Consider the following 25199-nt stretch of genomic DNA (forward strand, 5'->3'; position numbering starts at 1 on the left):
CTCCCTGGACTGGTCACTACAACTCCCTGGACTGGTCACTACAACTCCCTGGGCTGATCACTACAACTCCCTGGACTAGTCACTACAACTCCCTGGACTGGTCACTACAACTCCCTGGGCTGATCACTACAACTCCTGGACTGGTCACTACAACTCCCTGGACTGGTCACTACAACTCCCTGGGCTGATCACTACAACTCCCTGGACTAGTCACTACAACTCCCTGGACTGGTCACTACAACTCCCTGGGCTGGTCACTACAACTCCCTGGGCTGGTCACTACAACTCCCTGGGCTGGTCACTACAACTCCCTGGACTGGTCACTACAACTCCCTGGACTAGTCACTACAACTCCTGGACTAGTCACTACAACTCCCTGGACTAGTCACTACAACTCCCTGGGCTGGTCACTACAACTCCCTGGGCTGGTCACTACAACTCCCTGGACTAGTCACTACAACTCCCTGGACTAGTCACTACAACTCCCTGGGCTAGTCACTACAACTCCCTGGACTAGTCACTACAACTCCCTGGGCTGGTCACTACAACTCCCTGGGCTGGTCACTACAACTCCCTGGGCTGGTCACTACAACTCCCTGGACTAGTCACTACAACTCCCTGGGCTGGTCACTACAACTCCCTGGGCTGGTCACTACAACTCCCTGGACTGGTCACTACAACTCCCTGGACTAGTCACTACAACTCCTGGACTAGTCACTACAACTCCCTGGGCTGGTCACTACAACTCCCTGGGCTGGTCACTACAACTCCCTGGACTAGTCACTACAACTCCCTGGGCTGATCACTACAACTCCCTGGGCTGGTCACTACAACTCCCTGGGCTGGTCACTACAACTCCCTGGGCTAGTCACTACAACTCCCTGGGCTGGTCACTACAACTCCCTGGGCTGGTCACTAAACTCCCTGGACTGGTCACTACAACTCCCTGGACTGGTCACTACAACTCCCTGGACTGGTCACTACAACTCCCTGGACTGGTCACTACAACTCCCTGGGCTGGTCACTACAACTCCCTGGACTAGTCACTACAACTCCCTGGACTGATCACTACAACTCCCTGGGCTGGTCACTACAACTCCCTGGGCTAGTCACTACAACTCCCTGGACTAGTCACTACAACTCCCTGGACTAGTCACTACAACTCCCTGGACTAGTCACTACAACTCCCTGGGCTGGTCACTACAACTCCCTGGACTGGTCACTACAACTCCCTGGACTGGTCACTACAACTCCCTGGGCTGGTCACTACAACTCCCTGGGCTGGTCACTCAACTCCCTGGACTAGTCACTAAACTCCCTGGACTAGTCACTACACCTCCCTGGGCTGGTCACTACAACTCCCTGGACTAGTCACTACAACTCCCTGGGCTGGTCACTACAACTCCCTGGACTAGTCACTACAACTCCCTGGGCTGGTCACTACAACTCCCTGGGCTGGTCACTACAACTCCCTGGACTAGTCACTACAACTCCCTGGGCTGGTCACTACAACTCCCTGGGCTGGTCACTACAACTCCCTGGACTAGTCACTACAACTCCCTGGGCTGGTCACTACAACTCCCTGGACTGGTCACTACAACTCCCTGGACTAGTCACTACAACTCCCTGGACTAGTCACTACAACTCCCTGGGCTGGTCACTACAACTCCCTGGGCTGGTCACTACAACTCCCTGGACTAGTCACTACAACTCCCTGGGCTGATCACTACAACTCCCTGGGCTGGTCACTACAACTCCCTGGGCTGGTCACTACAACTCCCTGGGCTGGTCACTACAACTCCCTGGGCTGGTCACTACAACTCCCTGGGCTGGTCACTACAACTCCCTGGACTAGTCACTACAACTCCCTGGGCTAGTCACTACAACTCCCTGGACTAGTCACTACAACTCCCTGGACTAGTCACTACAACTCCCTGGGCTGGTCACTACAACTCCCTGGACTGGTCACTACAACTCCCTGGGCTGGTCACTACAACTCCCTGGGCTGGTCACTCAACTCCCTGGGCTGGTCACTACAACTCCCTGGGCTGATCACTACAACTCCCTGGGCTGATCACTCCTCCTGGGCTGGTCACTACAACTCCCTGGGCTGATCACTACAACTCCCTGGGCTGGTCACTACAACTCCCTGGGCTGGTCACTACAACTCCCTGGGCTGGTCACTACAACTCCCTGGGCTGGTCACTCTCCCTGGACTAGTCACTACAACTCCCTGGGCTGGGGTCACTACAACTCCTGGGCTGGTCACTACAACTCCCTGGACTAGTCACTACAACTCCCTGGACTAGTCACTACAACTCCCTGGGCTAGTCACTACAACTCCCTGGACTAGTCACTACAACTCCCTGGACCCTGGGCTGGTCACTACAACTCCCTGGACTGGTCACTACAACTCCCTGGGCTGATCACTGGACTAGTCACTACAACTCCCTGGTCTAGTCACTACAACTCCCTGGGCTAGTCACTACAACTCCCTGGACTAGTCACTACAACTCCCTGGGCTGATCACTACAACTCCCTGGGCTGATCACTACAACTCCCTGGGCTGATCACTACAACTCCCTGGACTGGTCACTACACCATATGGTTTACATGAAGACCCCTTGCTGACACAACCGAGGGCACCTTGTCTTTTGGTTCTGTGTGTGTGCGTATGTGTGTGTGTGTGTCGTTTCTGGTGTCGAGTGAGATATCTGACCCCCCTAAGCCACCCATGCTTCCCGCTCAGTCTGTCCAATGTTTGTTTACCCCCAGATCAGGCCCTTTGCGATACCCCCTCACCCCTGCCTGCTCGTCTAAACCCTGACCAGAGTCGATTCCAGTCACATTCCTGTACAATTGGACATGGAAATTCTCCGTCCACAGGAATGCAATTCAATTTCGGTTTTGGTTTGTTTACACCCAGATCAGGCCCATGCCTCTCAACTTGATCCTCTGCTCAACGTACCCGACACACACCCCTCCTCTTCCAAGGGAGTAGTCTCGGTGTTAACCAGAGTTGAGGTTTGCTCATGTCTCTATAGGAATGCAATTCAATCCGTGAATTGGCTGGGCCTGTTATTGCTTTTCTGTCTAAGAGGAAAAACCTCTTCACTATCTGAGAAAGAAAGAAAAAAGATAGACGTCATAACTAGACTATAAATGACCTTGAGTTATGCATTTCAAATATGTGTCATTTAACATAAAGGGGTGTTAAAATTCCATGTAAAAGGACCCATGAACCAACACCATCTGAAGTTCATAGGCACTCCTCCCATGAGGTGTACAATTAAAGCCTATATATATATATTTTTTTATATTAAGTTTAAATATACATTTTTCCTACAATTTAGAAATAAGCGAAGGCTTGATTTTGATTTCTGGTCAAACATTCTCTACTATTAGTTGACTAAATATCATAACATTTAGATTTTCATTCTACTGAAATTATTTTCATTCTGTATGTTTAATAAATATTGCCTAGTGTCTTGTTATTCAGCATAATTTTAAGATATTTTCTAATTTCTGTCCCTCGTGAGGAGGGAGGATGATACAGCCTAACAACAAGTAAACTTAAAGGTAGACCTAGAATGTTGTTTATGTCGCAATTCAACGGCTCAGACACAAGAGGTACTGTATGTGGCAGGGTCTACAGTCAATCACGGATTACAAAAAGAAAACCAGCCCCGTCGCGGACCAGGATGTCTTGCTCCCAGACAGACTAAATTACTTTTTTGCAATACAGTGCCACTGACCGCCCCGTAGCACTCACTTCCGTCACCATGAAGTGCTTTGAGAGACTAGTCAAGGACCATATCACATCCACCCTACCTGACACCCTAGACCCACTCCAATTTGTTTCCCGCCCCAATAGGTCCACAGAAGACGCAATCACAACCACACTGCCCTAACCCATCTGGACAAGAGGAATACCTATGTGAGAATGCTGTTCATCGACTACAGCTCAGCATTTAACCCTGGGTCTCGACCCCGCCCTGTGCAACTGGGTACTGGACTTCCTGACGGGCCGCCCCCAGGTGGTGAGGGTAGGTAACAACATCTCCACCCCGCTGATCCTCAACACTGGGGCCCCACATGGGTGCGTTCTGAGCCCTCTCCTGTACTCCCTGTTCACCCACGACTGCGTGGCCACGCACGCCTCCAACTCAATCATCAAGTTTGCGGACGACACTACAGTGGTAGGCTTGATTACCAACAACGACGACACGACCAACAGGGAGAAGGTGAGGGCCCTCGAAGTGTGGTGTCAGGAAAATAACCTCACACTCAACGTCAACAAAACAAAGGAGATGATTGTGGACTTCAGGAAACAGCAGAGGGAGCACCACCCTATCCACATTGATGGAACAGTAGTGGAGAGGGTAGTAAGTTTTAAGTTCCTCGGCATACACATCACAGACAAACTGAATTGGTCCACTCACACAGACAGCATCGTGAGGAAGGCGCAGCAGCGCCTCTTCAACCTCAGGAGGCTGAAGAAATTCGGCTCGTCACCAAAAGCACTCACAAACTTCTACAGATGCACAATCGAGAGCATCCTGGCGGGCTGTATCACCGCCTGGTATGGCAACTGCACCGCCCTCAACCGTAAGGCTCTCCAGAGGGTAGTGAGGTCTGCACAACGCATCACCGGGGGCAAACTACCTGCCCTTCAGGACACCTATACCACCCGATGTCACAGGAAGGCCATAAAGATCATCAAGGACAACAACCACCCGAGCCACTTCCTGTTCACCCCGCTATCATCCAGAAAGCGAGGTCAGTACAGGTGCATCAATGCTGGGACCAAGAGACTGAAAAACAGCTTCTATCTCAAGGCCAGCAGACTGTTAAACAGCCACCACTAACATTGAGTGGCTGCTGCCAACACACTGACTCAACTCCAGCCACTTTAATAATGGGAATTGATGGAATTGATGTAAAAATATATCACTAGCCACTTTAAACAATGCTACCTAATATAATGTTTACATACCCTACATTATTCATCTCATATGCATACGTAGATACTGTACTCTATATCATCTACTGCATCCTTATGTAATACATGTATCACTAGCCACTTTAACTATGCCACTTTGTTTACATACTCATCTCATATGTATATACTGTACTCGATACCATCTACTGCATCTTGCCTATGCTGCTCTGTACCATCACTCATTCATATATCTTTATGTACATATTCTTTATCCCTTTACACTTGTGTGTATAAGGTAGTAGTTGTGGAATTGTTAGGTTAGATTACTCATTGGTTATTACTGCATTGTCGGAACTAGAAGCACAAGCATTTCGCTACACTCGCATTAATATCTGCTAACCATGTATATGTGACAAATAAATTAGATTTGATTAGATTTCTCTCTCTCGCTCCATCTCTCCCTGTCGCTCCATGTCTGCCTGTCTCTCTCTCAATTCAATTAAATTCTATTCAAGGGGCTTTATTGGCATGGGAAACATATGTTAACATTGCCAAAGCAAGTGAAGTAGATAATATACAAAAGTGAAATAAACAAATATGTGTCTCTAAAATTGGGCAGGAGGTTAGGAAGTGCAGTTCAGTTTCCACCTCATTTTGGGGTCAGTGTGCACATAGCCTGTCTTCTCTTGAGAGCCAGGTCTGCCTACGGTGGCCTTTCTCAATAGCAAGGCTATGCTCACTGAGTCTGTATGATGGTCAGGTATTCTGCCACTGTGTACTCTCTGTTTAGGGCCAAATAGCATTCTAGTTTGCTCTGTTTTTTTTTGTTAATTCTTTCCAATGTGTCAAGTAACTATCTTTTTGTTTTCTCATGATTTGGTTGGGTCAAAAGCATGAGAAGACTTTGCGTTTGTTTTGGTTTGTTTGTTTGTCAATTAGTCTCTCTCTCTCTCTCTGTCTCTCTCTCTGTCTCTCTCTCTGTCTCTCTCCCTGTCTCTCTCTGTCTCCCAGTCTCTCTCTCTCTGTCTCCCAGTCTCTCTCTCTCTGTCTCTCTCTCTGTCTCTCTCTCTGTCTCTCTCTCTGTCTCTCTCTCTCTGTCTCTCTCTCTGTCTCTCTCTCTCTCTCTCTCTCTCTCTGTCTCTCTCTCTGTCTCTGTCTCTCTCTCTGTCTCTCTCTCTGTCTCTCTCTGGCTCTCTCTGTCTCTCTCTCTCCCTGTCTCTCTCTCTGTCTCTCTCCTGTCTCTCTCTCTGTCTCTCTCTGTCTCCCAGTCTCTCTCTCTCTCTCCCTGTCTCTCTCTCTGTCCCTGTCTCTCTCTCTGTCTCTCTCCCTGTCTCTCTCTCTGTCTCCCTCTCTGTTCTCCCTGTCTCTTCTCTCTGTCTCTCTCTCTCTCTGTCTCTCTCTCTGTCCCTGTCTCTCTCTCTCTCCCTGTCTTTCTCCTCTGTCTCTTCTCTCTCTCTCTCTCTCTCTCTCTATCCCTGTCTGTCTCTCTCTCTCTCACCCAGTCTCTCTCTCTCTCTCCCTGTCTCTCTCTCTGTCTCTCTCTGTCTCCCAGTCTCTCTCTCTCTCTCCCTGTCTCTCTCTCTATCCCTGTCTCTCTCTTTCTCTATCCCTGTCTCTCTCTCTCCCCCATTTCTCCCTGTCTCTTCCTCTCTCTCTCTCTCTCTCCCTGTCTCTCTCTCTATCCCTGTCTCTCTCTCTCTCTCACCCAGTCTCTCTCTCCCTCTCCCTGTCTCTCTCTCTGTCTCTCTCTGTCTCCCAGTCTCTCTCTCTCTCTCCCTGTCTCTCTCTCTATCCCTGTCTCTCTCTCTCTCTCTCTGTCTCTCTCTCTCTCTCCCTGTCTCTCTCTCTCTATCCCTGTCTCTCTCTTTCCCTGTCTCTCTCTCTCTCTCTCTCTGTCTCTCTCTCTCCCTGTCTCTCTCTCTCTCTCTCTCTCCATTCTCTCTATCCCTGTCTCTCTCTCTCTATCCCTGTCTCTCTCTATCTTTCTCTATCTTTCTCTATCCCTGTCTCTCTCCCCATTTCTCCCTGTCTCTTCCTCTCTCTCCGTCTGTCTCTCTCTCACCCTGTCTCTCCCTCTCTCTCCCTCTCCCTCTCCCTGTCTCTCTCTCTCCCCGTCTGTCTCTCATGCTCCATCTCTTCCTCAATTGTGTTGTTTTTCTATTAGAAAAGTGTGATCTTGAAAACATGAAGAAAACAACTGGGAAAACAAAACAGAGAACCGTAATTTGAAGAAAGAAATGTAACAGATTTTATAGTTAATTACCATGGAATTACACATCTCAGATACAGCATTAGACAAAACCCATACTGTAATCTAAATCTTCTTCCATATGCCTGTGGTCTTGTTGAGTCGTTTGTGATAAAGCCAATCTGGAGCCAGTGATACTGCGGCAGGATGTTGAGTAGAAGAAGCCTCAGGCTCTTCCCCTAGAATTCAATTGGAGAAATGCCTTTTCTGCAACTCAATGACTCACTGAGCTAAACTATTATTGTGTGTGTGTGTGTGACTGTGTGTGTGTGTGACTGTGTGTGTGTGTGTGTGTGTGTGTGACTGTGTGACTGTGTGTGTGTGTGCGTGTGTGTGTGACTGTGTGTGTGTGTGACTGTGTGTGTGTGTGTGTGTGACTGTGTGTGTGTGTGTGACTGTGTGTGTGTGTGTGACTGTCTGTGTGTGTGTGTGTGTGTGACTGTGTGTGTGTGTGTGTGTGACTGTGTGTGACGTGTGTGTGTGTGTGTGTGTGTGTGTGTTTGTGTGTGTGTGTGACTGTGTGTGTGTGACTGTGTGTGTGTGTGTGTGTGTGTGTGTGTGTGTGTGTTTCGCACTAATGCTTTTTACAGTTGCACTTCAGGGCTTAGTCTAAGGCCAAGGCAAACATCTTGGTGTTTGTGGTCTGAAACCTGTTCGCTCCTGTATCAGCCGTTGTTGAATCAATTCAAACGTGCTCTCTGGTCCTTTAGCCTACAGGGAGAGAGTGTGTTGTTGACCACTGTTTCTCTTAAAAAGCAAAACGCAACACAACATCTGCCAATGAACTTCCAGCAATACTTCCTGTCTGTCTGTTTGGTTAGCACGTTTTGTCTACCGTAAGTCGCCATGGTAGCGATGTTAACGATAACCGATGTCTTGTGGGTAAAACAGAAAGACTTTCCCCATAAACCTTCACAATTAAATGTACATTTCAAATTAGGTTTATCTGACAGAACTACAGTAGGCTATATCATGAATGTTTGTATCAATTGGGTGCCAATTGCAATTGTTTTTACAAACTCTGTCATGACATGTTCTACAGTAGTAGGCCTAACAGCAGAGACATTGCTAGACCGACACATTCCTTTCTTGCTAGATGAGCAATTAAAGGGGAATTACACCCCAAAAAACATCTAAATTACATTTTGGGGGGGGGGGGAAATAAAACATTGACATGGATTGAGAGCCTACACACCCCTACTTCTCTCATGCCCCTACACACCCCTACTTCTCCCTCATGCCCCTACACGCCCCTACTTCTCCCTCATGCCCCTACACGCCCCTACTTCTCCCTCATGCCCCTACACGCCCCTACTTCTCCCTCATGCCCCTACACGCCCCTATTCTCCCTCATGCCCCTACACACCCCTACTTCTCCCTCATGCCCCTACACACCCCTACTTCTCCCCTCATGCCCCTACACGCCCCTACTTCTCCCTCATGCCCCTACACACCCCTAAAACACACCCCTATTCTCCCTCATGCCCCTACCCTACTTCTCCCTCATGCCCCTACACGCCCCTACTTCTCCCTCATGCCCCTATTTCTCCCTCATGCCCCTACACGCCCTACTTCTCCCTCATGCCCCTAAAATGCCCCTACACGCCCCTACTTCTCCCTCATGCCCCTACACGCCCCTACTTCTCCCTCATGCCCCTTCTCCTCATGCCCCTATTTCTCCTCATGCCCCTACTTCTCCTCATGCCCCTACTTCTCCCTCATGCCCCTACACGCCCCTACTTCTCCCTCATGCCCCTACACGCCCCTACTTCTCCCTCATGCCCCTACACACCCCTACTTCTCCTCATGCCCCTACACGCCCCTGCTTCTCCTCATGCCCCTACACACCCCTACTTCTCCCTCATGCCCCTACACACCCCTACTTCTCCTCATGCCCCTACACATCCCTACTTCTCCCTCATGCCCCTAATGCCCCTACACGCCCCTACTTCTCCCTCATGCCCCTACACGCCCCTCTCTTCTCCTCATGCCCCTACACACCCCTACTTCTCCCTCATGCCCCTACACACCCCTACTTCTCCCTCATGCCCCTACACACCCCTACTTCTCCCTCATGCCCCTACACCCCCTACTTCTCCCTCATGCCCCTACACGCCCCTACTTCTCCATCATGTCCCCTCACACCCCTACTTCTCCCTCATGTCCCTACACACCCCTACTTCTCCCTCATGCCCCTACACACCCCTACTTCTCCCTCATGCCCCTACTTCTCCCTCATGCCCCTACACACCCCTACTTCTCCCTCATGCCCCTACTTCTCCCTCATGCCCCTACACACCCCTACTTCTCCCTCATGCCCCTACACCCCCTACTTCTCCCTCCCCCTACTTCTCCCTCATGCCCCTACACACCCCTACTTCTCCCTCATGCCCCTACTTCTCCCTCATGCCCCTACACACCCCTACTTCTCCCTCATGCCCCAACACACCCCTACTTCTCCCTCATGCCCCTACTTCTCCCTCATGCCCCTACACACCCCTACTTCTCCCTCATGCCCCTACTTCTCCCTCATGCCCCTACACACCCCTACTTCTCCCTCATGCCCCTACTTCTCCCTCATGCCCCTACACACCCCTCTTCTCCCTCATGCCCCAACACACCCCTACTTCTCCCTCATGCCCCTACACGCCCTTCTCCCTCATGCCCCAACACACCCCTACTTCTCCCTCATGCCCCTACTTCTCCCTCATGCCCCAACACACCCCTACTTCTCCCTCATGCCCCTACACACCCCTATTCTCCCTCATGCCCCTACACACCCCTACTTCTCCCTCATGCCCCTACACACCCCTACTTCTCCCTCATGCCCCAACACACCCCTACTTCTCCCTCATGCCCCTACTTCTCCCTCATGCCCCAACACACCCCTACTTCTCCCTCATGCCCCTACTTCTCCCTCATGCCCCTACACACCCCTACTTCTCCCTCATGCCCCTACACACCCCTACTTCTCCCTCATGCCCCTACACACCCCTACTTCTCCGTCATGCCCCTCCCCTCATGCCCCTACACGCCCCTACTTCTCCTCATGCCCCTACTTCTCCCTCATGCCCCTACTTCTCCCTCATGCCCCTACTTCTCCCTCATGCCCCTACTTCTCACTCATGCCCCTACTTCTCCCTCATGCCCCTACTTCTCCCTCATGCCCCTACTTCTCCCTCATGCCCCTACTTCTCCCTCATGCCCCTACACACCCCTACTTCTCCCTCATGCCCCTACTTCTCCCTCATGCCCCTACTTCTCCCTCATGCCCCTACTTCTCCCTCATGCCCCTACACACCCCTACTTCTCCCTCATGCCCCTACTTCTCCCTCATGCCCCTACACACCCCTACTTCTCCCTCATGCCCCTACTTCTCCCTCATGCCCCTACTTCTCCCTCATGCCCCTACTTCTCCCTCATGCCCCTACTTCTCCCTCATGCCCCTACACACCCCTACTTCTCCCTCATGCCCCTACTTCTCCCTCATGCCCCTACTTCTCCCTCATGCCCCTACTTCTCCCTCATGCCCCTACTTCTCCCTCATGCCCCTACTTCTCCCTCATGCCCCTACACACCCCTACTTCTCCCTCATGCCCCTACTTCTCCCTCATGCCCCTACACACCCCTACTTCTTCCTCATGCCCCTACACATCCCTACTTCTCCCTCATGCCCCTACACGCCCCTACTTCTCCCTCATGCCCCTACACGCCCCTACTTCTCCCTCATGCCCCTACACGCCCCTACTTCTCCCTCATGCCCCTACACACCCCTACTTCTCCCTCATGCCCCTACTTCTCCCTCATGCCCCTACTTCTCCCTCATGCCCCTACTTCTCCCTCATGCCCCTACTCCCTCTCCCTCACACCCCTACTTCTCCCTCATGCCCCTACTTCTCCCTCATGCCCCTACTTCTCCCTCATGCCCCTACTTCTCCCTCATGCCCCTACTTCTCCCTCATGCCCCTACACACCCCTACTTCTCCCTCATGCCCCTACTTCTCCCTCATGCCCCTACTTCTCCCTCATGCCCCTACTTCTCCCTCATGCCCCTACTTCTCCCTCATGCCCCTACACACCCCTACTTCTCCCTCATGCCCCTACTTCTCCCTCATGCCCCTACACACCCCCCTCATGCCCTACTTCTCCCTCATGCCCCTACACATCCCTACTTCTCCCTCATGCCCCTACACGCCCCCTCTTCTCCCTGCCCCTACACACCCCTACTTCTCCCTCATGCCCCTACACGCCCCTACTTCTCCCTCATGCCCCTACACACCCCTACTTCTCCCTCATGTCCCTACACACCCCTACTTCTCCCTCATGCCCCCTACTTCTCCCTCATGCCCCTACACACCCCTACTTCTCCCTCATGCCCCTACACACCCCTACTTCTCCCTCATGCCCCTACACACCCCTACTTCTCCCTCATGCCCCTACACACCCCTACTTCTCCCTCATGCCCCTACACACCCCTACTTCTCCCTCATGCCCCTACACACCCCTACTTCTCCCTCATGCCCCTACACACCCCTACTTCTCCCTCATGCCCCTACACACCCCTACTTCTCCCTCATGCCCCTACACTGGAGGCAAATGTTAAAGGCTGTGGCTTCTGACCCTGTTGTAAAAACTATTTTACAGCCAGATGAATTCCATAACTACTAAACAAGAAACAGACAAACAGCTACGTCACCCATATTCAAGAACAAACCCAATTCTTATTTTTATTTATTTATCTGTTATTTTACCAGGTAAGTTGACTGAGAACACATTCTCATTTACAGCAACGACCTGGGGAATAGTTACAGGGGAGAGGAGGGGGATGAATGAGCCAATTGTAAACTGGGGATTATTAGGTGACCGTGATGGTTTGAGGGCCAGATTGGGAATTTAGCTAGGACACCGGGGTTAACACCCCTAGTCTTACGATAAGTGCCATGAGATCTTTAATGCCCTCAGAGAGTCAGGACACCCGTTTAACGTCCCATCTTAAAGACGGCACCCTACACAGGGCAGTGTCCCCAATCACTGCCCTGGGGCATTGGGATATTATTTTAAACCCGGGGAATGATCTATAGAGGCCCTATGATCTGGAACTCACTCCCACTTGATTTTGCCAAGCTATCTGTAAGGACAGACGCTGGGAGACGAGAAGCAAGTACAGGAAGTGAACATTTAATAAATAACCAACATGAAGCAAACAAGGACAGCGTCTGGACAGGGGAAACATAACGACAATAGTGCTGACACGGGGATCAAACCGAGGAACAGACAGATATAGGAGGGGCAATCACCAAAGTAATGGAGTCCAGGTGAGCCCAAAGACACACTGGTGCGCATAATGATGATGACAGGTGTGAATAATGATGGGCAGCCTGGCGCCCTCAAGCACCAGGGAGGGGGAGCGGATGCAGGCGTGACCACTATCCCCGTCGCTGTAAAAATATATAAGATATAAGAGGCACCGCAGGTCCATCGCAGGTCTGCACCCCCAGTAGCTTGACTTTCCGTTTAGATGTTTTATTCCTTTATCTCTTTAGCATCTAGTTTTTATGTCATTGTTTGGTTGTCCACACGGCTGAATCTGTGTGATTAATGACCAATGGGGAGGGTGGGGGGTGGTTACTCGACAAGCAATTTTAGGCTCTTTTCCCCTCCCGCACATACTGATGATGTTTTTTTCTCACTGTGTACAAACCGTCTTTCTATTTGTGCAAATAAACTAAAGTGTGGTTTTGTAATTGACAGAGGGATATTGTCTGTGGCTTCTGACTAGGCTTGGGCGATGTCCTCTTTATACCATATACCGAAGTATTTCAAAATACAGACGGTATGACTTTCAAAAACTGTCAAAAAATATATTTTAAAAAATATGTTACAATATTTTTTGCCGTGCTATAAATTAAGTATAACTATAAGAAGTCTAAGACGTGTCAAATAAATTATATCCACCTCAGGGCTCCAGCATGTGGTTTGCTATGTTGCTAGCTAAGTGGCTAGATGTCCAAGATCAAGCTTCCTGGTTACAGCAGAGACATTCCATCTCCTCCTGGATCAACGTCCCTGTTGCCTAAATTATTTTGTGCGTCAAAAAATAGCGCACCTCGTGTGCACTTCTGGTAATACCGTATACTCCGGGAATGGTATTATATGCCGGTGTGACAATCTGAACACAACACCCAACCATACTTCTGACCCTGTTGTGAAGTGTGGTTTCCTAATAGTTAAAATAGAAAAACCAACTGTCACAAAATATGCAGGATGTGTGTGTCCAAGAGCTGGGTTAAGACTGCGAGAGGATCCCTGTGGACTGTAGCCTGGCCTGACACAGGGGAACAGGATCCCTGTGGACTGTAGCCTGGCCTGACACAGGGGAACAGGATCCCTGTGGACTGTAGCCTGGCCTGACACAGGGGAACAGGATCCCTGTGGACTGTAGACTGGCCTGGGGTGGGTCTAGGGGTCTAAGCCACTGCCTCTGGAGCAGATGCACTCTGTACTAGAGGCTGACACAGGGGAACAGGATTCCTGCTGGAATAGGAGTGAAGTTCAGGACAGGAAGGGACAGGATCAACAGTCCACAGGAAATGACAGTACAGAAATTTCTAATTTTTCTTTTCTTCTTGTGTAAATAAGCAGATTTAGATGGACATATTGTTTTTTTAAATGTTTTTATGTTTGCCCCTCCTTCTCCCAAAAGTAACACGCGTTCTTCTGTCTTCAATCGCTATTAAAACAATTAGAATAGGCCTTTATCAGCTGGGCAGGCAATGAAAAGTACTGTAGCTAGCTAACAGCTTGGCAGGCAATGAAAAGTACTGTAGCTAGGAAGGGAACAGGTAACAGCTGGGCAGGCAATGAAAAGTACTGAAATGCTAGCTAACAGGCAAAGGTAACAGCTGGGAGGCAATGAAAAGTACTGTTTGCCCCTAGCTCCCAACAGCTAACAGCTGGGCAGGCAATGAAAAACTGTAGCTAGCTAACAGCTAACAGCTTGGCAGGCAATGAAAAGTACTGTAGCTAGCTAACAGCTAACAGCTGGGCAGGCAATGAAAAGTACTGTAGCTAGCTAACAGCTAACAGCTGGGCAGGCAATGAAAAGTACTGTAGCTAGCTAACAGCTAACAGCTTGGCAGGCAATGAAAAGTACTGTAGCTAGCTAACAGCTAACAGCTGGGCAGGCAATGAAAAGTACTGTAGCTAGCTAACAGCTAACAGCTGGGCAGGCAATGAAAAGTACTGTAGCTAGCTAACAGCTAACAGCTGGGCAGGCAATGAAAAGTACTGTAGCTAGCTAACAGCTAACAGCTGGGCAGGCAATGAAAAGTACTGTAGCTAGCTAACAGCTAACAGCTGGGCAGGCAATGAAAAGTACTGTAGCTAGCTAACAGCTAGGCAGGCAATGAAAAGTACTGTAGCTAGCTAACAGCTAACAGCTGGGCAGGCAATGAAAAGTACTGTAGCTAGCTAACAGCTAACAGCTGGGCAGGCAATGAAAAGTACTGTAGCTAGCTAACAGCTAACAGCTGGGCAGGCAATGAAAAGTACTGTAGCTAGCTAACAGCTAACAGCTGGGCAGGCAATGAAAAGGTTAAAGCCTGTTTTTTAGAGAGAGCTTTGTGCAGGCTTCACACCATTCTACAAGCGACACTGACATGTCACAATACGAACAGAACAACACAAGAGCCAGCATGTGCCTCTCTTAATCTCTATTTCAATTCAAAGAGCTTTATTGGCATGGGAAGCATATGTTAACATTGCCAAAGCAAGTGAAGTAGATAATATACAATACAAGTTAAATAAACAATATAAAAATGTGAACAGTAAACATTACACAATAGTTCCAAAGGAATAAAGACATTTTAAATGTCATATTATGTCTATATGCAGTGAGGTAACGATGTGCAAATAATTAAAGTACAAAAGGGAAAATAATTACAAATAAATATGGGTTGTATTTACAATGGTGTTTGTTCTTCACTGGTTGCCCTTTTCTTGTGGCAACAGGTCACATATCTTGCTGCTGTGATGTCACACTGTGGTATTTCACTCAGTAGATATGGGTGTTTATCTTACAGGGTAGTGCGTACGGCCCAGTACATTACTGAGACCAGGCTTCCTGTCATACAGGACCCTATATACCAGGCGGTGTCAAAGGAAAGCCCAAAAAAAATCACCCAAGACTGTTCTCTCTGCTATCCTACGGCAAGCGGTACCGGAGGGCCAAGTCTAGGTCCAAAAGCCTTGTTAACAGTTTCTACCCCCAAGCCATAAGACTCCTGAACATCTAATCAAAGGACTTACCCAGACCCCTCTTTTACATTGCTGCTACTCTCTGTTTATTATCTATGCATAGTAACTTTAATTCTACTTACATGTACATATTACCTCAATTACCTTGACTAACCTGTGCCCCCACACATTGACTCTGTACCGGTACCCTCTGTATATAGCCTCCACATTGACTCTGTACCGGTACCCCCTGTATATAGCCTCCACATTGACTCTGTACCGGTGCCCCCTGTATATGGCCTCCACATTGACTCTGTACCTGTACACCCTGTATATAGCCTCTACAGGACAGGGGGAGCAGAGGGGAGCGCTAAACTAACGCTGTGGAGTCACTGAGGGGAGTGCTAAATTAACGCTGTGTATCTGTGGAGTCACTGACCTAGTGGACAGAACAGGGGGAGCGCTAAGCTAACACTGTGTAGCTGTGGAGTCACTGAGGGGAGCGCTAAATTAAGGCTGCGTCAGCCCTCTCTAGGAGCTGACACTTTACATAGCTGGCTCTGACGAACACTTTGTTATATTGCTTTAACAGGACAGAGTGTGTACACACACACACACACACACACACACACACACACACAGAGAGAGAGATACAGACACAAACACACAGAGAGAGAGAAAGAGAGATACAGACACACACACAGAAAGAGATACAGACACACAAACATTACTTCTGAGAAACCTTAGGATAATGTAGCCTATATCTACCCTAAAAGAAAGTATTCACAACCAACCACCCATCCTGCCACACACCAGGTCCTAGTACAGTAACCACTAGGGCTTCCTGGTCTCCCCCTATTTTATTTTACCTTTATTTAACTAGGCAGGTCAGTTAAGAACAAATTCTTATTTTCAATGACGACCTAGGAACAGTGGGTTAACTGCCTGTTCAGGGGCAGAACGACAGATTTGTACCATATCAGCTCTGTGATTCGAACTTGCAACCTTTCGGTTACTAGTCCAACGCTCTAACCACTAGGCTACCCTGCCGCCCCTATGATCTATACTCAAAGAGAGTGCACTGAATAGGGTGCAATTTGGGGCGTGAACCCAGACTCACCTTCAGAATGGAATGCTTCTTTAAGGCTGAGCAGCATATCTGAAAACCTCCGTACGTCATTCACCAGCTGCATCACATAGTCCGGATCTACCCCAGGCGCTCCTACCACGGTGGACCCCAGACCCAAACTGTTGGACCCAAGCCCCATACTCCCCAGTGGGTTGGTGGTCCTGGAGCTCCGGCCCATGTTGGAGGTGATGCTGGAACAATGCGGTTTGTTCTGTTGGTGTTTTGTATTATTCTCTTCTTCTTCTCCTCCTCCAGTACCACTGCTGCTCTTCCGTATCATCCCAGAGGTTCTGGTGCCCGTCCGTCCGTCTACCTAGAGTATGCTACAGGCCACTGGGATGGTGTTAGCCCCCATGTGGGTGGTCCTGACTGATCCTAAATCCCAGGTTGGCTCTATAACACTAGATGTTGTTTCGTTTTGTTTGTTTGACTTGCTACTTTTCTGGCAATGTTATTTAACTTATTTCTATCATATCTCATGTTTGTTATGTGTGTTAAATACATGAAGACAATTTAGCAAGTATTAGTAGCATGAAGTTAAATAGTTAAGTTAAGCTATCTAGTTAAATTACAGTGTAAGAGTTGATAAACATTTTTTACAATGTTCTTACAACTGTTAGCTACAAATGTAAATGTGCTGTTATTATATTTTTAGCCACCTCACCTACTATACAATCAACCGGGACCGTCTATTTCCAGCTCTAACGTTACACCGGAAAAATATCCGCCTAGTCAGCACCGATAGAGCAGGGAGTCTGTAACTCCGCCGTGCTGGCATCCCAAATAACGTTAGTTTGAGTCGAGGGCTAAGCAGTAGCATTTCTTCTCTCTATCAGAAACATAATAAACTCACCTGACTTGTGTACTCCAGTGGCATTCTCAATAAAAAAAATTAAAAGTTATTTATACAATCTGAAAAAACACATGAAAAAAAAAACCCACATGTTTCAAAAGGAGAATAGCTTCTTCTTCGTGTTGAGTTTGAGTCACTTAGCGTTCACAACTTTGCCTGTTCCAGCCTCCAGTCATGTGATGCTGGAACCTCCTTGTTCCTGGCTGTCCCTCACACACTTCCTACAATAGTTCATCTACACTTCTACTGTCGTCTAGGAAATTGTTCTATTTTACACCGCGTCCGTGAACCACGACGAATTCACGTGTTGCCATAAATTAACTGTAAATAATAGATTGATGTAGAATGTAGTAATGTTGCCTGATGATGGTTTAGTACATTTTAACATTAATGTGTTTATTTTTTTTATTTTTTATATATGTTTTATTTATTTAACCAGGTAGGCTAGTTGAGAACAAGTTCTCATTTACAATTGCTGCCAAGATAAAGCAAAGCAGTGTGACACAAACAACAACACAGAGTTACACATGGAATAAACAAACATACAGTCAATAATACAGTAGAAAAGAAAAATAGAAAAATATATGTACAGTGTGGGCAAATGTAGAAGAGTAGGGAAGTAGACAATAAATAGGCCATAGAGACTAAATAATTACAATTTAGCATTAACACTGGAGTGATTAGATGTGCAGATGATGATGTGTAAGTAGAGATACTGGGGTGCAAAAGAGCAAGAGGATAAATAACAATATGGGGATGAGGTAGTTGGGTGTGCTATTTACAGATGGGCTGTGTACAGGTACAGTGTTCGGTAAACTGCTCAGACAGCTGATGTTTAAAGTTTGAGAGGGAGATATATACCTGCTGGAGCTCGTGCTACGGGTGGGTGTTGCTATGGTGACCGGTGAGCTGAGATAAGGCGGGGATTTACCTAGCAAAGACTTATAGATGAAGTAACACTGTAATAACACATTTAGACTGAACTAAAAATAAACACAACATGCAACAATTTAAAAGATTGTTCTGAGTTACAGTTCATATAAGGAAATAAGTCCATTTAAATAAATTAATTAGGTCCTAATCTATGGATTTCACATGACTGGGAATACAGATATGCATCTGTTGGTCACAGATACCTTCTTAATAAAAAGGTAGGGGCGTGGATCAGAAAACCAGTCAGTATCTGGTGTGACCATTTGTCTCATGCAGCGTGACACATCTCCTTCACATAGAGATGATCAGACTGTTGATTGTGGCCTGTGGATTGTTGTCCCACTCCTTTTCAATGGCTGTGTGAAGTTGCTGGATATTGGCGGGAACTGGAACACGCTGTCATACACGTCGATCCAGAGCATCCCAAACATGCTCAATGGGTGACATGTCTGAGTATGCAGGCCACGGAAGAACTGGGACATTTTCAGCTTCCAGGAATTGCGACATGGAGACGTGCATTATCATCCTGAAACATGAGGTGATGGCGGCGGATGAATGGCACGACAAATCTCGGGCAAAAGCCTCAGGATCTCGTCACAGTATCTCCGTGAATTGAAATTGCCATCGACAAAATGCAATTGTGTTTGTTGTCCGTAGATTATGCCTACCCATACCATAACGCCACCACCATGGGGCACTCGGTTCACAACGTTGACAACAGCGAACCACTCGCCTACAAAACGCCGTACACGCTTTCTGCCATCTGCCCGGTACAGTTGAAACCGGGATTAATCTGTGAAGAGCACACTTCTCCAGTGTGTCAGTGGCCATCGAAGGTGAGCATTTTCCCATTGAAGTCGGTTATGACGCGGATCTGCAGTCATGTCAATACTCTGGTGGGGACGACGGGCATGATGAGCTTCCCCGCGATGGTTACTGACAGTTTGTGCAGAAATTTGAAGGTGGTGTAAACCCACATTTTAATCAGGTGTCTGATTGGCTGGTCTCAGACCATCCTGCATGTGAAGATGCCGGATGTGGAGGACCTGGGTTGGCGTGGTTACATGTGGTCTGCGGTTCTGAGGCCGGTTAGATGTACTGCCAAATTCTCTAAAACGACGTTGGAGGTGGCTCATGGTAGATAAATTAACGTTCGATTTTCTTGCAACAGCTCTGATGGACATTCCTGCAGTCAGCATGCCAATTACACTCTCCCTCAAAACTTGAGGCATCTGTGACATTGTGTTGTTGTGGCAAAATTGCACATTTTAGAATGGCCTTTTATTACCCCCAGCACAAGGTGCAGCTGTGTAATGATCATGCTGGTTAATCAGCTTCTTAATATGCCACACCTGTCAGGTTTATTGATTATCTTCGCAAAGGAGAAATGCTGACCAACAGAGGATGTAAACAAATTTGTGCACAAAATTTGAGAGAAATAAACTTTTTTTGTACATATGGAAGATTTCTGGCATATTTGATTTACATGTTGCGTTTGTATTTTTGTTCAGTGTAACTTGCTGTTTGGGGTTTTAGGCTGCTGGGTTTCTGTACAGCACTTTGTGACATCAGCTGATGTAAGAAAGGCTTTATAAATAAATGTTATTGAAATTTGATTGATATTACCCACACAAATACTACTACATTACTGTTAATTAATGTCCCATTTCTGTAAAATGCACAATTTAGGCTTATAATATTCAAACTAAGTGTGTATAGCCTACACTTGTTAAACTTATTCGGGATCGGTGTCCCTTCCACGGGACGGTTGAGCTAACGTAGGCTAATGCAATTAGCATGAAGTTGTCAGTAACAAGAAAATTTCCCAGGATATAGACGTATCTGACATTGGCAGAAAGCTTAAATTCTTGTTCATCTAATTGTCCAATTTACAGTAGCTATTACAGTGAAATAATACCATGCTATTGTTTGAAGAGAGTGCACAATTTAGAACATGAAAAGTTATTAACCCTCCTGGTCGAATTGGATTGATTTACAAGTTTTCTCTCTGAAAAATGTAGTTAATTTAATTTGATTGTCATAAGGTTCCATGACTTTGTCCACACAGGGCATCTGAACACACAAAATACATGTAGATGATTTTCATTACATTTTGGGTGTTTTATCTAACTTTTATAAACCTGTGGTGTTCCCGGTCAAATATGACCGGTCATTAGAAATGAATGGGTGAGACTACAATTAGTGTATAAAATTGAGTTCAGGCACATGCCAATTCATCAAATGGACACACTTCTACTCCCAAACTCCCACATGCATATGTGTTTGAGCATATACACACACACACTTCACTCCCCTTCTTGGCTTCCATGGCAACTTTCATGGGAATCTTTCCCCAATAGAATCTTTCCCCCAGGGGAACAACACCTGTTGGCATTCTCACAAAACAATTGCAAAATTGTTTCAATAATATATATAACTTTTCTTGCAGCTCTGGTACAGTTGAAGTCTGAAGTTTACATACGCCTAAGCCAAAAACATTTAAACTCAATTTTTGGAGGTCTACAATTCTTTTCTGAGGTCTTCGCTGATTTATTTAGATTTTCCCATGATGTCAAGCAAAGAGACACTGAGTTTGAAGGTAGGCCTTGAAATACATCCACAGGTACACCTCCAATTGACTCAAATTGTCAATTAGCCCATCAGAAACTTCTAAAGCCCATGACAGAATTTTCTGGAATTTTCCAAGCTGTTTAGAGGCACAGTCAACTTAGTGTACGTTTCCTCCAGAGTCCTCAAGGCCCTTTGCTGTTGTTCTGGGATTGATTTGCACTTTTGTGCTTTTTTTTTACACTGGTGAGGAGGAGAGAGGCCAGGAAACAGACAGTGAAGTAGTCTGTGATAAATAGCAATATGTTTCATTTGAGTATTTGTTATAGTCTAAATAATCCATACCTTATGCTTTTTTTTTACTCAAAAACGAGTTGTATGAGCTCAGGTCAATGAGGCCTACAGGCCATAAATAGCAAATAGAAGTTAAAAATGTGTAATGTTCACAAAAACTTAAGTTGATAAAACGATCTAACGCAACATTAGGTGATAAAATGTGTATTATTATGGATTTATAATCCGCTTTAATGGGGCGGTCATTTTGGACTGGGAACACAGAATTAATTAACATGAAACGAACACAACAGGAGGATTAATAAACAAATTAGGCACATTTGGGCAGTCTTGACACAATAAAACATTGCACGTAAACTGCTGCCATCTTGTGGCCAAAATCTAAATTGCACCTGGCCTGGAATAATACAGTATGGCCTTTCTCTTGCATTTCAAAGATGATGGTACAACAACATACAAAGAAAAAAAAACGTTATTTTGTATTATATTTGACCAGATCTATTGTCTTATATTCTACTACATTCCTTTCACATTTCCATGAACTACAAAGTGTTTCCTTTCAAATGGAATCAAGAATATGCATATTCTCAGGTCCTGAGTTACAGGCAGGTAGATTTGGGTATGTCATTTTAGGGGAGGGGGAGGGGGGGGGGAAATCCTTAATAACTACATTGCCAAAAGTAATTAAACTGGTCAGTCGTTTTTTTAAATCCTGCCATCTAGTGTCAGAGACAGGATGCATTCAAGTGGCCGCAACACGTGTGTTCCCTACGGAAGTGCACGCGCGCCGTGACGAATTTGACCGTGACCTCGTGTACATAAAAAGGTTTCTTGAAGTCAGAAACAGTTTTAGTCCAAAACGGAATTTATTGTCAATAAATAGAAAAATACAACACCAGGCTAACTCCTTGCGCTAACTGACTGAAGTCATCCGTTGTCAATGGATTGGCAATTTGGCAACGCTACTGTTATGGGTGTAAGATGGCACAGTGATGCCATCTGTTGGTAAATGTTCATTACTGCAACTCATGTGGTTTACCGGTGTGCCTGAGATACCCGGATGTAATTGTGATGTACTGAACAAGACTGGTTACTCGCATCAATGCCTCTGTCTCGTCATTTAACATTCAAACAGCTACGTAGGGGGTGTCGCACTACGCTGCGTTCAATATTTTTGAACGCATAAATGGGCGTCAAGTATGGAAAATGCAGTTTAGATAATTTACAAAATGTACTAATCTAAAAATTGTTAGCCGACATAGCTAAGTGAGTGACTGTCAGTGACTCACAAAACACATTGCACCTTTTATATTCTACTATTCTAACTGTCAACAGGAAGTTGAGACCCAGACTGAGATGCTAAAAAATATTATGTTGCTTTTGCCTGGAGCCAGTGTTGTGCCGAACCCCCCCCAGCCAGAATCTCCCCCACAATGAGGACCCCCCTTTGCATGAATTCGCACACACTCAATTCTTCTTCGCTGCGACTTGCTTGCTAGTTGAGATTTCTGCTTTCCAGTCCGTTCTCAATTTAGCCTACATTTCACTGATCTAAGTAGCAGCTGTCAATGATCACCACGATCGTACCAGGGAAGGTCTCTTTAAAGATGGAGTAGACTCTGCCCCCTACTGGGCATCATCAGTGTGTGTGTGTGCGAGTGAGAGAGAATATTTCAGTCTGTGGGTTAGTCGACGGCGACATCTTACAACTTGGTTAACTGTACAGTAAACTGGAAGATATTGATTATTTTGTTCCACATAATTCTTATTCTTTAGCCTATGCATTGCAATAACCTTATTTTCCTTGAAGTGTAATCAATATTAGCTTTGTTTTTGTCTTTTTAATGTGGGCCAGGTATTCAATCCAATCTCACATTCACTGTGAACACTGCATATATTGGCTCAATCAGATATTACCTTGAAAACGTCAAGCGTGTTTATAACCCAGATCTACAGCTGAAGGGGTCCCAGCCCTAGTCTACACTAACACACAAAAACACTTCAGTGTGCACTGGTTCTGTTGTGTGTTTTTGATCATGGGGCTACACATGTATTTGTGTGTACTGCATCCACACACAGGACTTAATTGGTCTGAGAATAAAACACACAGTTGGTTAATAGTCAGTATTTTTTTTTTTCAATATACAAAAAAAGATGGATGCATTCTTATCTAGTTCTTTCTAAATGTTCTGACTCACTGTAGTCAACATGACGTTCATCATCCATACGCACCACAGACGACGCAGGGCCTCATGGTTTTTTCATCCAGAAAGCAGGATATATATACATTAATCATGTTAACTGTTCTAAATATTCTGAAATAACATCCCATTTCCCAGAATTATTACACTTGAAATTAGCACAGTATAATTAACTAAAATAAAATAAAAAATAAAAAACAAGTCAAGTTTCTGTTTCTAAATTAAAACAGAAAAATCAAGAGATATCTGTGACTGTTTATTAAGAGTTAGCTGCTGGCTAACTTTATGATCTAGCTCTTTGGAATAACCCCAATGACCTGTGTGATCCCAATCACATCATCATAGAAATGAACAAAACAAAGAAGTGTAAATTAAATGGAGGTAATTTACCCCCCCATCTTTCAAAATATGAAAAAAACCTGGCTGAGCCCTAACTACCACTACAGTTCAACCTGGCTGAGCCCTAACTACCACTACAGTTCAACCTGGCTGAGCCATAACCACCAAGACTGGTATTGAAACATTACTAGAGCATGATAATGTTGATACTGGCAGGTAGAAAATATCAATGACATCACAAAACAATCTAGCCCCGTCCAGAAACAACCCTAGCCCCTACTCAAGTCTAAACCTTAGATCAGAGGTGATTGGATAGGAATAGGGTGTAACTTCCACCTATCCTGTCAGAGGGAAAAGTGATGTTATTAACATATTACTTATACACACATACAATTCTCCAAGATCCACACAAGGGTCTAGACTCAAGAGCAGGGGGTAGGGGTCTCTTCTAGATAGGGCCAATCTGTAACGTCTGCTTCCAGCTCTCACACTCAAACACATAGATCCCCTGAACACAGCTCACTCTCCAGATCCCAATCACCTGAATTCTGATCACCTGTTCACACACCTGTATGTCATTATCACACACTATTTAGTTCAGTTCTTTCACTGTGAGGTATTGTTTGTTTTGTGACACTTCTTTCGGAGAGCTGTTTTTCCCGTGAATGATAGTTTTTGCCTATTATCTACCTGTACTTCAGCCTGTTATCTACCTATTGCCTGGTCTCCCGGACTACGTTACCAGCCTTTTCCCTGCCTGCACTGTTGCCCTTTTGGACCTCCTGTGTATGACCTTCTGCCTGCCCCTGGACCCAGCTACCTGCCTCCTCCTGTGTATGACCTTCTGCCTGCCCCTGGACCCAGCTACCTGCCTCCTCCTGTGTATGACCTTCTGCCTGCCCCTGGACCCAGCTACCTGCCTCCTCCTGTGTATGACCTTCTGCCTGCCCCTGGACCCAGCTACCTGCCTCCTCCTGTGTATGACCTTCTGCCTGCCCCTGGACCCAGCTACCTGCCTCCTCCTGTGTATGACCTTCTGCCTGCCCCTGGACCCAGCTACCTGCCTCCTCCTGTGTATGACCTTCTGCCTGCCCCTGGACCCAGCTACCTACCTCCTCCTGTGTATGAACTTCTGCCTGCCCCTGGACCCAGCTACCTGCCTCCTCCTGTGTATGACCTTCTGCCTGCCCCTGAACCCAGCTACCTGCCTCCTCCTGTGTATGACCTTCTGCCTGCCCCTGGACCCAGCCACCTGCCCCTGGACCCAGCCACCTGCCCCTGGACCCAGCCACCTGCCCCTGGACCCAGCTACCTGCCCCTGGACCCAGCTACCTGCCTCCTCCTGTGTATGACCTTCTGCCTGCCCCTGAACCCAGCTACCTGCCTCCTCCTGTGTATGACCTTCTGCCTGCCCCTGGACCCAGCTACCTGCCTCCTCCAATAAACACCTGCGCCCT

The 25199-nt window shown here is 46.9% G+C and overlaps 1 protein-coding gene across 4 annotated transcripts in view; it reads right to left on the reverse strand.

The window, feature by feature from the left end:
* Positions 1-17588, reverse strand: part of LOC112219908 (rho GTPase-activating protein 29-like) — an 88721-nt gene extending 71133 nt beyond the window's left edge. For 2 of the 4 annotated variants that reach the window (XM_042329165.1, XM_042329166.1), the window contains exon 1: positions 16546-17588. In XM_042329165.1, the coding sequence (XP_042185099.1) occupies positions 16546-16834 (289 nt within the window). In that variant the 5' untranslated portion in view covers positions 16835-17588. The remainder of the gene's footprint in view (positions 1-16545) is intronic. The other 2 variants (XM_042329164.1, XM_042329163.1) reach the window with 2 other exon arrangements.
* Positions 17589-25199: the final 7611 nt, after the last annotated feature.

The sequence above is a fragment of the Oncorhynchus tshawytscha genome, linkage group LG10 (assembly GCF_018296145.1).
Source record: "Oncorhynchus tshawytscha isolate Ot180627B linkage group LG10, Otsh_v2.0, whole genome shotgun sequence".
In the NCBI taxonomy this organism is placed as follows: domain Eukaryota; kingdom Metazoa; phylum Chordata; class Actinopteri; order Salmoniformes; family Salmonidae; genus Oncorhynchus; species Oncorhynchus tshawytscha.